The 13,294-nt window shown below is 47.6% G+C and overlaps 2 protein-coding genes and 1 long non-coding RNA gene across 4 annotated transcripts in view; 2 read left to right on the forward strand and 1 right to left on the reverse strand.

Moving 5' to 3' along the window:
* The first annotated feature begins 110 nt into the window (after window positions 1-110).
* On the forward strand, window positions 111-2,029 carry SMIM26 (small integral membrane protein 26). Of its 2 annotated transcripts, none has more exons than XM_027694941.1 (2): window positions 111-268; window positions 1,341-2,029. In XM_027694941.1, the coding sequence occupies exons 1-2, from the start codon at window positions 139-141 to the stop codon at window positions 1,523-1,525; spliced, it is 315 nt and encodes a 104-aa protein (XP_027550742.1). In that variant the 5' UTR covers window positions 111-138; the 3' UTR covers window positions 1,526-2,029. The 2 variants fall into 2 exon arrangements, with proteins under 2 accessions (XP_027550742.1, XP_027550743.1); XM_027694942.1 differs by having other exon boundaries at window positions 112-249; window positions 1,340-2,029.
* Window positions 2,030-4,142: 2,113 nt separating this feature from the next.
* The window catches only part of DTD1 (D-tyrosyl-tRNA deacylase 1), a 19,017-nt gene continuing 9,865 nt past the window's right edge, over window positions 4,143-13,294 (forward strand). The window contains exons 1-3 of the mRNA XM_027694967.1: window positions 4,143-4,246; window positions 6,522-6,612; window positions 8,799-9,034. Of these exons, the coding sequence (XP_027550768.1) occupies window positions 4,204-4,246; window positions 6,522-6,612; window positions 8,799-9,034 (370 nt within the window). The 5' untranslated portion in view covers window positions 4,143-4,203. The remainder of the gene's footprint in view (window positions 4,247-6,521; window positions 6,613-8,798; window positions 9,035-13,294) is intronic.
* Window positions 9,831-12,043, reverse strand: LOC113973181. The gene is made up of 3 exons (XR_003536168.1): window positions 12,033-12,043; window positions 11,713-11,715; window positions 9,831-9,951 (listed from the first exon to the last, which is right to left on the reverse strand). It is a non-coding gene; the product is annotated as an uncharacterized LOC113973181 (long non-coding RNA).

Below are 13,294 nucleotides of genomic sequence, written 5' to 3' on the forward strand. Positions count from 1 at the left end.
AGGTGTACGTGCAATGGGCGTTTCCTGCCTCTTCCCTCCCCCGTCGCTCCCGCGGCCATCGTGCTGCTACCCCCGCCCTGCGCGCCTCCCCATTGGCGGCGGGGCGCGGCCAATGAGCGCCGGCGTTGCTGGGGCGCGATGCGCGCGGCCGTGTGGAACGCGCGGGCAGCGCTGCTGTACTCGCTGGGCGGATGGACGGCGCTGGGCGGGATGATCTTCTACAGCCGCTACAGCAGCGGCGGCGGCACCGAGAGCGGCGGCGGCCCCGGTACGGGCTGGCGTGGCCCCGGGGACGGTGCCTCGGGTCACCCCGGGAAGGCGTGACGCGGCTGGGCCTTCGGGCGGGGTGCGGCGGAGGGAGGGCCTCGCTCGGGGGCGGAGCTTCGGTAGGGCGTGGCTTGCCTGAGGGAGCTTGGCCGCGCGCGGGGCTCGTCCGGGGGCGAGCCCTGGGGGAAAGCGCCGGGATCGCCCCCGGGACCGCGCCCGCCGCATATTTCGGCCGGGGAAAGCAGGACCGGGTGCTGCCCCCGCCGCGCTGCCCCGACGGTACGCCCGCCCGCCCCTCGGGGCGCTTGGGTCTGGAAGTGACAGCTGTAGTCTTTTTTTCAGATTGATTTGCTTCATTTGTACTCTGGTCATGGTCACATAGTTGTAGGACGTGATAGCTCAGAACCCAGTTGTGATCAGCAACTGTGAGGCAGCCGGAGCGCGGCCTTTGCTTGGGCCGGGTGAGTGAACCGGGTGTCCACCCGGCCCCCCTGGCAGCCCGAATGGGTTAACCCTGAAAGAAGATAAATCCCCTGTTGAAGGGAGAAGCTTGTACTTTACCGCAGGTCACAGGAACAGGGACTAGAGTCTTCCCAAACTGCTGCTTTTATTTACATTGTGGGAGTAGTTGAAAGCTGTGCTTGGGGCAGATTAGGCTGGACATTAGGAAGCATGTGTACCGGGAGAGCGGTCACACAGTAGAACAGGCTTCCCGGAGGGGTGGTCGACACCCCCAGCCTGTCGGTGTTTAAGAGGCCTTTGGACAGTACTTTAACCTTTGGTCAGCTCTGCACTGAGCTGCTTGTGGGTAACTTGGAAGCCAGTTGTTATTGCTGCTATTGTAGTACTGTTTCTTGTCCAGTGCCAGTGCAGGTATCTAACCTATCCTAGTAAATCACTTTTTCTGACTGCACAGTTACCAGATCTTTGCTATCTATTCCTCAAAATTTGATGAAAAGGGAAAAGAAGACTGAATGCCCATGTGGCTGCTGTTGTGTCATGATGAAGGCATGAAACATTTTTATTGCTGTGCTTTCTTTTGTCTCCCCTCTTACCCTCCCCCCATTCCTTAGAGAATGAAAATGATCCTCAGACGAGCCAAGGGCCCCATAAGGAAGTATACACTACAGAAACACCTTTCGGATTACAAGTGAGAACAGAAGTAACATACAGAGAGGATCAGCCTCCTATTACTCGACTGCTCAGGCGTTTGGTATCATTCTTTGATTCTAGTGGCAGCCCACCTTCTGGAAAGTGAGCTGCCTGAAAGCTCAGAACATTGTGTCGGGGCTCTGAGAATGTCATCCCAATGCCTTATACCAGACCACCACTGGAAAGTTGTCCCTTGCATTTCTGAAGCAACAGCTCCATCTTGGACACCACTCTGCTGGACTTGCAAACCTTCTTGTCTGCTTGGATCGCTGCTGTTCTTTGTCTATGTATTGGAATTGCTGAACATGAACTGGGTTCATCCAGGTGTCCTTTGAGGTGTTAATGAACCTGTGTGCTGCCTGGTGTCCTGCAACCAATGCTCTAACCAGGTGTGAAGTTGATTTTCCAGCTGGTGTGCAGGACATACCCGGATGATCCAGAATGTACCTGGGATGGCTTCTCAACTGAGCAGCTCTGAAATGGATACTTGAAGAACAATTAGTAAACGGGAAGGAGTGTAGTTTAATGTTTCAGGTACAAGAGTTCTTACTCATCCTTCAAATAAAAGCTTATGAGGGATGAATTACAACTACTGCAAGTTAAAAAGTTATTAAATTTTCTGCTCCAGGCTCTTGTTTCTATAGGGATTTTCCTGATCCTTATACATGCTATGCCCCCTTGTAGGATACTGTCCCCTAGCTCTGTGGCCATAACTAATGTTCATTCTGTAGGGTTTTCTCTAGTCCTTATGTACATCAGGGACCCCTGGTGGCCTAGTGGTTAGCATGCAGGACTCTCACTGCTGCGACCACGGGTTCGAATCCCAAGTCCCCCGGGCAGATGGTAGCTCGTTAGCCCTGTGAGGCCATCCATCTATGAGAAGGTCACTCTAAACAAACCTACGTCCTGAGGACCTCACTGCCATTGTCCAAGCTTGCTTGGCCCCGGCAGATGAACCTTAGGATTAAAGGGTGGGCTCAGTTCAGCGCAGGCTGTGTCTCACCTAAAAAATCCATTGCGCAGGCTGGAAAGGTAAAAGACCTTTCCCCAAATCTTCGTTCACGAAGACTGGCCATTATTTATTATTATGTACATCACCTCCTTTCCAAGCTCCTGGCCACCATTTTCTGTTAATGTTTCCCCTCGTTTCTCTCACTGCTGACCCTCATTGCTGCAGGGGCTCCCTGCAACCTCCACTTCCTCTTCTAAAGCTCTGCCCCCAGCCCTTCCTTTTTCCATAGGCTTCCTCCAATCCCTAAGGACATGGCCTCCCTTTTGGGGGGAACTGACCCAAGACCCTGCACCAGCAGAGCTTCCTTTCTGTAGGGGCTTCTATCTGCCCCTGCCCCACCTCCCCGTTTCTATCAAGGCTCTCCCTACAGCCTTTTTAGGACACCCCTTGCCCTACCCCACACAAGTCTCTCTAAGGTCTCCCATCTTGCCATAAGGAAAGCTGTCTCTGCCTACACACCTCAGGTTCCAGATCCTTCCAGTATCTGAAGGGGGCCTACAGGGAAGCTGGAGAGGGACTCTTCATCAGGAACTGTAGTGATAGCACAAGGGGGAAAATCTAGGGTAGATATTGGGAAGAAATTCTTTACTGCAAAGGTGGTGAGGCACTGGAACAGGTTGCCAAGGGACGTTGTGGATGCCCCAACTGTGGAAGCATTCAAAGCAAGGTTTCGGATAAAGCCTTGAGCAACCTGGTCTAGTGAAAGGCCTCACAGCAGCGGGATTGGGACTAGATGATCTTTAAGGTCCCTTCCAACCCAAACCATTCTATAATTCTAGTGGAGCTTTTATAACACAAGCCCCACCCAGTCCATGCACCTACAGACTCACCTTTCCATATAGACTCCTCTGGTCCCTACAGCTACCACCTCCTTTTCCAGAGGGCTACTCCCAGGCACTTATTTCTCTGGGCACCGCCTCGTGTCCCTGTAGCTGTTGCTATAGAGGTGCCGCTCTGGTTACCTGCATTTTCTCCCTTTTGTAGGCGCCCCTACAAAACTCTACAGACATTAACTCCCCTTTAGAGGAAGGGAGCCCCTCCACACACTGAACACCTGTGCACACCTGTCCTGCGCCTACCTATCCTTTACGCACCTGTGCGTGCCTGTCCTATGCACACTTGTCCTGTGCACACCTCTACACACCTGTCCCATGTACATCTCTGCACACCTGTCCTGAACACATCTGCCCTGAACACACCTTTCCTGTAGACACTAGGCCTCTACATGCCTGTACCCATCTGTGCACGCCTACCCTGCGCATACCTGTGGACACCTGTCCTGTGCCCACTTGCCCTGCGCACACCTGTTCTGCACGCACCTGGTCTGCACACACCTGTCCTGTGCACACCTGGTCAGTGCACACCTGATCAGTGCACTCCTGCGCACACCTGTCCTGTGCACACCTGTCCTGTGAACACCTGATCAGTGCACACCTGGTCAGTGCACACCTGTGCACACCTGTCCTGTGCACACCTGCCGTGCACACACCCAGTCTGTGCACACCTGTCCTGCGCACACCTGATCAGTGCACACCTGTGCACACCTGTCCTGCGCACACCTGCCCTGTGCACACCTGGTCAGTGCACACCTGCGCGCACCTGTCCCTTTGCTCTAGAAGCAGCCTCTGTCGGCGCTGTCCGGAGTGTGCCGGCGGGCTGCAGTAGCACCTCCCGGCCGCGGGGCGGCGGTGCGGGCGGGCGGCGGGCAGGGAGCGGCCGCCGTTGCCGGGCGCCGCCGCCTGTCCCCGCTCGGCGCCGGCCCGCGCTGCGCCATGAAGGCGATCGTGCAGCGGGTGGCCCAGGCCAGCGTCACAGGTCAGTGCGCCCCAGCCGGGAGGGCTGGGGGCGGCCGTGTGTGTGTGTGTCTGTGTGTGCGCGCTCCCCTTTCCTTGTCCCGCTGCGTGGGTTTGGCGTGGGCCGGCTCGCTTGCTTCTCCCACGGGGGCCCAGCCCAGCTCCCTAATGGGTCGCGTGTGTGGTCTGTGTATCGAGGTCTGTGTACATCCTCGCCTTGCCGGCATGGGCTGGCAGTCCCGCTGCAATCGCCCCCTCGACTGCCTTTGTATTGGTTCCACAGTCGCAGTCATTTTGCATTGCTTGTTTGTGTTCACAGAATCACAGAATATTTTGAGTTGGAAGGCACTCACAAGGATCATCGAGTCCAACTCTTAGCCCTGCACAGGATATCCGCAGGAGTCACACCATGTGCCTGAGAGCGTTGTCCAAACGCTTCTTGAATTCTATCAGGCTTGGTGTCCGTGTTGGCGGGGCCGTCCTGGTCACTGCCGCGCGTTGCTGTGTGTGTTGGCGGTGCCATCCCCTGGGTGTGTTGGCAGTGCCATCCCCTCTGCGAGCCCCCGCTCCTGCACCTGTGCCACGACAGCCACAGCCACCGTGCATCGCTTGCTTGCGTGGCAGGACTGAACCAGTGACTGTTCCACGTTGCCTGTGTGTGTCAGAGTAGCCATCCCAGCTGCCTCCGTGCATCACGGACACGTGCTGGCACCACGGCCACAGTTGCCTCTGTCCTGCGTGTGCATGTCAGCAGTGAGTCTGTGATCACCTTCCCCCAGTGAATGTGTCAGCACTGTAATCAAGGGTGCCTCCATGCAGCGTGTATGTGGTGGCAGTGCCGTCCCAGTTTCCCTCTCCTGTGGCTCGTGTGCATTGGCAGCACAATCACAGTCACCTCAGAGCATTGCAAGCATGTTGGCAGTGCAGCCTTTTTGCACTGCTTGCGTGTCAGTGGTGCTGTCCCTGCTGCCACCGGGCACTGCTTGCCTGAGTCAGTAGCCCTGGTGCCGATCTGAATGGTGTGTCCTGATGGAATGTCCCTGCTATTGCACTGGTTGGACCTTCTGTGCTTGAGATGCTTAAAATCCCCAAGAAGTTTGCACGTGAGGCAGTGAGTTCTGCTATGCAGCCCAGGGGCTGAGAAATGTGCAGCAGGATGGCCTTCACGCTAAAAACCAGCTTCTGCTTGTGTGTCAGCACCGACAGAGCATGTCTGTGTAAGGGGCACAGCTTTTGGGCACAGCTGGTGCCGCGGCCACAACAGTTGTCAGTCCCCATCAGCACTGGAGTTCTTGCTGACTTACTGCCACCTCTCTGGGGAATAATTTAAACTGTTGCTTCTGGCTGTTGAAGAGTTTGAGATGTCACTCTGAGAGAGAGAGTGCTGTACTTAGCAGATTAGATTTCTAAGCCGGAGGACTCATACCCAGATCAGATGGAAAGAGTCTTTGTGAGGAGTTTTTCCCCCTGGTTTGCTTCTGCCCATTGGGAATAATCCTGATATGGCCACTGGTGCAGAGACACAAGCTTTCAGCTTTTGCTGGAGACCTGATCTCCTCTCATTTTACAGGATGTTTGGAGCTTTTTTCCCCACTCATGAGCCTGGATGCAGTTTTAACAGCTGGTAACAGGGTAACTGGTGCTTATCTCAGTTTTAAGGCTGCATCTAATCTTAACTACAGTGATCTCAGGATCAACCATGGTCCATAATTTAAATTAAGATAATCAGTTTAAGATAATTTAAAACATTTCTTAGGAAAATGCTATAGATCTGTGATGGTTCGTGTTTTATTGTAAATGTCACTAAAGGGGTTGTGTTCCCAATTAGAAGGGCAGAATTTGCAGGTTGTTAAAAGTCATATTTCAAAAAATTCATGAGAGTAGAAGGCAGAAGCCACCTTTTCACAACAAATACAAAGTATGAAGGGAATGGTGGAGTAGAGAACTTGAGTAAACTTAGTGACATCAACCAGGTGGATAATTTTTACAAGTCTTGGAGAGAGTTCTGCCACTTCTCCAGTTAGCAGGGCTGATCCAGCAGTAGTAAAAATCTTTCAACAGTTTTTAAATGCTGGAATAAGCATCCTGAGCTCACAAAGAAGTTGTGACACTGGGAAGCTTTTGAAAGAATGCTCCTATGTGATCTTTAATCTCTGCAAACTTAACACAGATAAGCAGGGTTCGGAAGTGCTGTTTTCTCTGGTGGATGAACAGTTTTCCAGCTGAAACCAGTACTTACCTGTGCCATAAAACAAGACAGTGCATTTAACCTTACTTTTCCCCCTCTCCTTCCCCAGTGGGTGGTGAACAAATCAGCTCAATAGGACGAGGCCTCTGTGTGCTGCTGGGCATTTCTTTGGAAGATACACAAAGAGAGCTGGAGCACATGTAAGTCGCTTATTTCCTTTTGCCTTGTACTCTTTTACTTGTTCATTGCTGATACTGAATCACTGATACCTGTGCCGTAGCCAAACAAATTGGTTATTCCTATTGGGAGATTCAGGTTTGCCTGTTAGTTCCTCTTGAGATTTTACCTTTAATACAGATTTCTTAGTTTATGTTCCATTGAGAAAAATCTGCTTCCGTTCCCTGTCTCTGTGTTTTTTAACAAGAGCAGACTCAAAAAGGAAGAATCAACATGTTGGGTTTTTCAGATCTCCCTTTTTTAGATGTCTGTCCTTTTTACTGCATGAGTTTACCCAGAAGAAATCCATCCTTCAAGGATGGGATTTATCAGAAACCTCAAACTCTCATTTTAGCTTGCACAGGAGAAGTTTTCTTCTTCCAAAAGGCAGGATACTCTTGTCAGTTACTTGTGTGGAAACATGAATCAGTTTTGGCAGCCTGGAGGACTGGCTCTGGCCATCTGTTCCATGGCCACAGAATAGCGTGATTCAGCCAGCAAACACATGCAAGGAGTTCTTCAGGGGCTTCTTCTGTCTCCTTCAGACAGATCATTATTCTAAGACTGACCTCAGTCCTTACAAAGGCAAAGAAGAAACAGGTGGTGGAGCTGACTGATGTCAAGGAGAGGAAAGGCTCAAGCAGTGAAGAGAGAAGAACATGAGGGATGGTGAAAACAACTCTTAGCAGATGTGGCAGAGAAAGTAGGAGACTGAGAATATGACCTGAAGGTCACCAAAGATCTCACATAAACGTTTGAAACTTGTAGAGAATTGCAGCAGACCTGAAGGGGGTTTTATTCTGACGTGCTTCACTGGTTTACCTTACTGTTTGCCTCGCTCAGTGTGTAACATTTGCTCTGTCATTGTTTCTTATCCTTACCTTGGTGAATGTAGAGGATGCTTCTGAATATTGCATGCAGGTGATCCATAGTGACTGTGCTCTCAACACCAGGTTGTTGGGATGACTGATTCAGGAAGGGCAGGAAGCCAGCATCTGAAAAAAAGGAATGAAAGAAATCAACTTAACCAGGTTTTTCAGGTCCTATTAAAGGAAACTTCAGTAATCCTGTAAGTGAGACAACAAACATCTCTAAGATTAAAACAGAGCAGTGATGATGATTAAAGCCTTCTGCTGGGGTCTTCCAGTGGATGCTTTTAACCATCCATTTCATTCAGAAGTTGATTCTGTTTGCTGTTGACACACACAGATTGGCAAGGATGGTTCTTGGGACTGTGCCTTAGTGATGGCAAAGCCCTGGAGCTAGACCATAACAAAGTCTCAGCTTTATCTTATACTAACAGCCTCACCTCTGGTGCCGTGTAAAATGCCTGGCTGATGACTGCAGTTGAAATGCTTTGCACTTGATATGCTCTCTTCATGCTGCAGATGTGGAGAAGCTAGAAGAAGAAACCAAAGACAGGAGAGTGGCTTGCAGTCCTGTTACCAATCAGAGTCCTGACACGGACTGGGTGGCAAGTCCTCCTGCGGCTTTTCAGGATCCATTTGTGAAGCTCCTCTTATTCTCTTGAGTATTAGAGCCAAAAATGGGTCCAAAATTCAAACAAGTCCAAATCACCGCTTTACTGCCACCTGCAGTTCTGCCCTGTTCCTTGCCTTCCTCTTCTCCTGATGAAAAAGTGTTGCCCTCGTCTGGCTTGTGGGGCCTGGTTTGGGAATAGTGCTAGGAAGTGACAAAGTAGGAGGCGTATGTGTGAATCATGACTGGCAACAACTATAGTGTAGGCTGATCTCATTTCATACTAAGTGTGATTTTCCAGTGTGGTGGGAGGATTAAAATTCCCAAAGCTGTTCACATGTTAAGGAATATTGTGACACATAAAATGAGATATTAAAGAGTGAGCTTTCTTAACTTACTATGCCATCTTTATGTCCCTCTATAACATGCAGTTATTCTGTTCTGATCCCATTCTCCATAAAATGATGGTGTGGATTAATGATCTGACAACATTGTGTAGGTGTATAAGGGCTTTCTTGGTTATGCCTGTAATAATGTGATGAGATTCCCATGGCTTAGGAGTGAAGGTGCAAAGGGATATCTTGTTATGGGGAGAAAGAATGAATATGCCTCTGCCTTTCCTGTTATCTTATTCTGTATGGTACCTGTTGATTCTGCATGGGACAATTTAAGAATTATCTTTTTCTACTAGGGTTCGAAAGATCTTGAACTTGCGAGTATTTGAAGATGAGAGCGGGAAGCACTGGTCCAAAAGTGTGATGGATAAACAGTATGAAGTGTTGTGTGTGAGCCAGTTTACCCTCCAGTGCATCCTGAAAGGAAACAAGCCTGACTACCACATGGCAATGCCCACAGAGCAGGCAGAGTGTTTTTATAACAACTTCCTAGAGCAGCTAAGAAAAGCCTACAAGCCAGAGCTTATTAAAGGTAAGGACAGAAGGTTGGTGAGGTCCTTGATGTGACCACTGTACCTTTCTTGTATGTGTTCTTTCCCGATTGTTGATTTCTTTACTCTGTGATTTTCTGTCTGTCTTGCTGTGCTGGTTTAAAAGTGAACCCAACTCAAGAGAGATTACAAGTCAGAGTTACAATTTACTAAAAAGATTACAATAAATACAGTGATACAGAGAAAAAATTGGTTTTAACCCCCAAAGACAGATGTATAACTCAGCACCCTGGGACAGGAACGGAACAGTGTTTGTTAGCCCTGGTGCTGAGCACCATGTGGCCCCCCCGGGGGCAAAGTAAAAGGAAAGGAAACCTGAGGGTCTGGATGATGGTGACAGTTCTGTCCAAGTAATGATTGCAGTCTTGTCGAAGTGGCAGGTGCAGTCCTGGTGCAGTCCTGTTGAAGTTCTGGTCCTACTCTGGATCCGTCAAGTGGTACCAGAAGTCCCAAAACCCAAAGTTTGTATATGCTCAGGTTCAGGTGGGAATGCCCAGTACCTCCCCTATAGTGGGGAGTTTCACAATGGATGATTTAACTCTGGGAGTCATGGGATATTTTTGGAATCTTTGATGGTCTAAGTTGTTGCAGGTGCCTGTTATGACAGTCCATTATGGCCCGTTAGCAGAGATGACCCCTCAGGCTGGGTGTGAAGGTGTTAATGCCTCCCTGGAGGGGAATTATCACAGCTGAGTCATTGGTGTGAAGAAAAAGGAACACTCCCCTGCCTCACAGTGTTTTTTTAACACCCAGCCTGAGGTGTCAGGTGTGCCCTGGGCAGCTGCTGCAAACAATCTATTTATTAACAGTCCATCAGAAATGACATAGAGGGTGTAGAATAAGGTTTTGGTTATACCCACATAGTGATAAACTGGTCCCAGCCCCTGTAACTAGGACACTTGCAAAGGAGCTGTCTTTGTATGCTAGTAGCTGAGAGGATATTATGATATTTTCACTAGTGGCAGGGTGATCACTCCAGTCGTCCTCTAACCAAGCCATTTCCTGTCATTCCTCTGGAACAGTAAGACTTACAGATGTTCTTGTATTGTTATTGACTGCCCAACATGAGCAATGACTGACAGTGTAACCCAGAGAGGCTGCAGCCTTGAGAACAAGCTCTGAGGTCAGGCTCCCTCAAAAGCTGGATGTTTTGTGCTGTGTAGTTAGATTAACCCAGGACAAGCACTTTTTCTGAGATATATGTTGAGTCAGGCTCGAAGGTGTCACCAGTGTATGATGGACAGTGTAGTTCCATCTGTCACTTTGTTTCTACATCCTGTTAAATGGTAATGACGACAGTGGGAGGTGTAATGTGTTGTTTGAGAACATCATTTGATTTAGGCTATCTTTTCTCAACTCTATGTCTTGTATGCAGCAGTTTTCTCTTTACTGGAGAATGCCTGGCTTCCCTGGGCATTGTTGTTCTTAATCTTTTCTGGTTGCTTTTCTGATTGCTCTCTGTCCATTTTCATATTTAGACTTGATTTTTTGCTACACTTGACCAGAAGATAAGTATCTAGAAAAGACTATTTTTTAAATGGTGGCTGTTAATAGATAATGGTCAACCTTACTTTCCTTATGCGGAAAAAAGAAAAAAAAGGACAGAAAACTGGTAGCTGGGGAAAGATTTAGAGGCTAATTTTTATATTGACTCTAGATTAGGGTAATTATCCCAGTGCTTTCCAAGGAGGCACAGTGAAATGCACAAGTAAAATGTCCCTCTTTTCTGGTAGGTTGCTGTGTTCTTCCAATCAACATTTGTTCATGATAAGGAATGCATTTCTCATACCCCTTCCCTGCATCCCTTTTAGTTGGTAACATAGAAAACTTCTAACTAATTCAGAATATTTGCTTTTTGAATCTTTATCTTTGATGAGTTCTGACTAAGTTAGGACCCATTCCTATGCCTCAGAAACTGGTAACAGAACTTCCTGGGAAGTTAGCGAGAATAAGATTTGCTCTGGTAAGATTTGATTGAGTTGACACTTAGGTCCTGGGAAACTAAAAGCAAATATGGACTTTCTTCTTTCACTTAAATGAGGTGTGGAAAAAATGATATATCTCTGTATATCTACTTCTTTGTCCTTGGGCTTTGGAAAATGCTCTGTTTCTGAAATACCTTCCATCAGTTTATAATTTGACAGCGGCTTTTTGAACTTCTCTCAGTGAATAGCAGTTGTGTACCTGAAATGAATAGCCACTGTTGTTAAGTGCCCATGTTTTGGCACTTGCTTGCCAGTACTTTCTGCAAAAAGAGCTAAAACTTCTGCATTTTCTTTCTGTGCTGAAAAAATAGAAACCTAAGAGTTATTGCCTTGTGGTATTGTGTCAGAAGACACATGCATTTAAAACTGCTGGCAGCACTGGAACTACCTGTTAACTTATGATTTTGCTTTTTTATTAAGCTGTACCAGTCTATATTGTTATGACTCTGTTAGGTCAAAGTTTCTGTTGTGCCAATTGCTTTGCCAGTGCTTTTGCTTGTTTGTTTGTTGTATCTATTTATTTTTGTGCATGCAAAGTTTATGAAGTTTGGCAGTTTCATAGGTAGTAGGCCAAGTCCTGTGGTAGCATCAGCAGAGTTTACAGTTTCCCTGAGCTGAAGTATAATTTTGTAAATTTGTAATTCCTGATCTGTGATTTACTGTGGCATGTAAACATACTGAATTCTGTCCTGGAAAAGTCCTGAGGAAATCAAAACCTGACTTGCTGGGGGCTGTCCTACCTGCTACTGGGTTACAAAGGGTGGTGGGAGGGCCCTGGGAAGGAGCACTGGTAAATGAGGGGCTGGACTGTTGAATAGGTTTAGTGTATCAGCATGAGGCTCCAGCTGCTATCTGCAAAATCTGTACTCATGTATTTCCCCTACATACACACAGTTGTTGAGAAATTAGAGTTTGATTCTCCGGATTGCTTTAGGTGCCCTTCCCTTTGATCTTACAAATTGCTTAATGCGTTTTAGAGGAGTAATGTAATCACTGAAATTGGAATTTGTGTAGCTGAGGCAAAGATAGATCAATAAATGTCATGTCCTGTTGCCTAAGAGCCCTGTGTTTTCTGGTTCCTATTTTTTCCCGGTAGATAATTTGGCTGTTGGAAGTTAGGCTGCTATGTGTGCCACTTAGAGATGCTGGGCAGGCAGCTCCTCCATCTGTTATCTGGTCTGTCTGGAGCTTGCCAGCTAGGAGCTCAGAATGGAAAGTAAAGAGAACACAGACCATTCTTTCACACCCAGAGCAGTGGGACATTTGACAAACAAAATCTTGGAGGAGGTTATGTGTCAGGGCCTTTGCTCTCTGCCTTGCATATGGATTTAGTCTTCTGAGGCAGTAAGGATTAGCATGGCAAAGAGTGTGAAATGTCACGCTCCTTCAGTAGTAATATCCCAGTAAATATGAGAGGATTGTTCCACAAGGAAGAGTTAAAGTCAGATTAAGGTTTGGTACAAGTTGAAAGCAGAATTATTCTCCCTGATTAATTCCCTTTGTAAGTGTTGTCACTTCAGAATAAGTGTTCTTATCTGGGGCAAGGGTATTCGCATGGTGTTAATTAAGAATAACTTTCTAAGTAGACAAGCTTAGAAATAACTCCTGAATAAAACCATTGTGAGGTTTTCAGGTCATAAGGCTTGAGATATGTTCAAAAATATTCTGAAAGTAAATTATATCTCTTTTTCAAGTCTTTACATCTCAGATGTGGCCTCTCTGACTCACCTTAGATAAAGATCTTCTTTGCCTCTGAGGAAGGTATTCATGCTGGATTTCTAGAGGCAAGGAAATTGGAGAGATGGATGTCCAGCAGAATAAACTTGACACTTTAATTATACTTCTAGGATCCTGTTTATTGCAGAAGATATTGTAAGGTGAATTCATCAGTCAAGAAGTCTTAAAGTGGGGAAAGATTTGCTACATTGAAGTGCATTATGGTATAAAAAGCATGAAAAGAAATAGTGTTTTTAAGGGTAAGTTATTACTGTCTCCCATGGACAGTTCAGGGTCATGTGATAAATCTACCCAAAGTTGCTGGGGTAACCAGCAATGTGCAAGGAGGATGGATTCTTTCTCCTCCTCTCCTTCTGACTGAAAAGTGAAAATCAATCCGAACTCTTGGGACAGAGAGATGAAAGAGATGATGTTTTCAGTTTCTTTGCAGTGCTGTACAGAAGAGGGATTTATCTGCCTCGGAGTTTCGGAAGTTGCATTCAAGGGCAGAACTTTGCAACCTGTTTGCCTGAGCACTGC

Source organism: Neopelma chrysocephalum, unplaced genomic scaffold (genome assembly GCF_003984885.1).
Source record: "Neopelma chrysocephalum unplaced genomic scaffold, ASM398488v2 Primary Assembly neopelma1_99, whole genome shotgun sequence".
Lineage (NCBI taxonomy): Eukaryota > Metazoa > Chordata > Aves > Passeriformes > Pipridae > Neopelma > Neopelma chrysocephalum.

Bases quoted from the DNA above. Each gene is read 5' to 3' on its own strand.
- SMIM26 (XM_027694941.1), top strand. From the start codon at position 139: ATGCGCGCGGCCGTGTGGAACGCGCGGGCAGCGCTGCTGTACTCGCTG. The intron at 269-1,340 runs GTACGGGCTGGC...CCCATTCCTTAG, and splicing joins CGAGAGCGGCGGCGGCCCCG to AGAATGAAAATGATCCTCAG.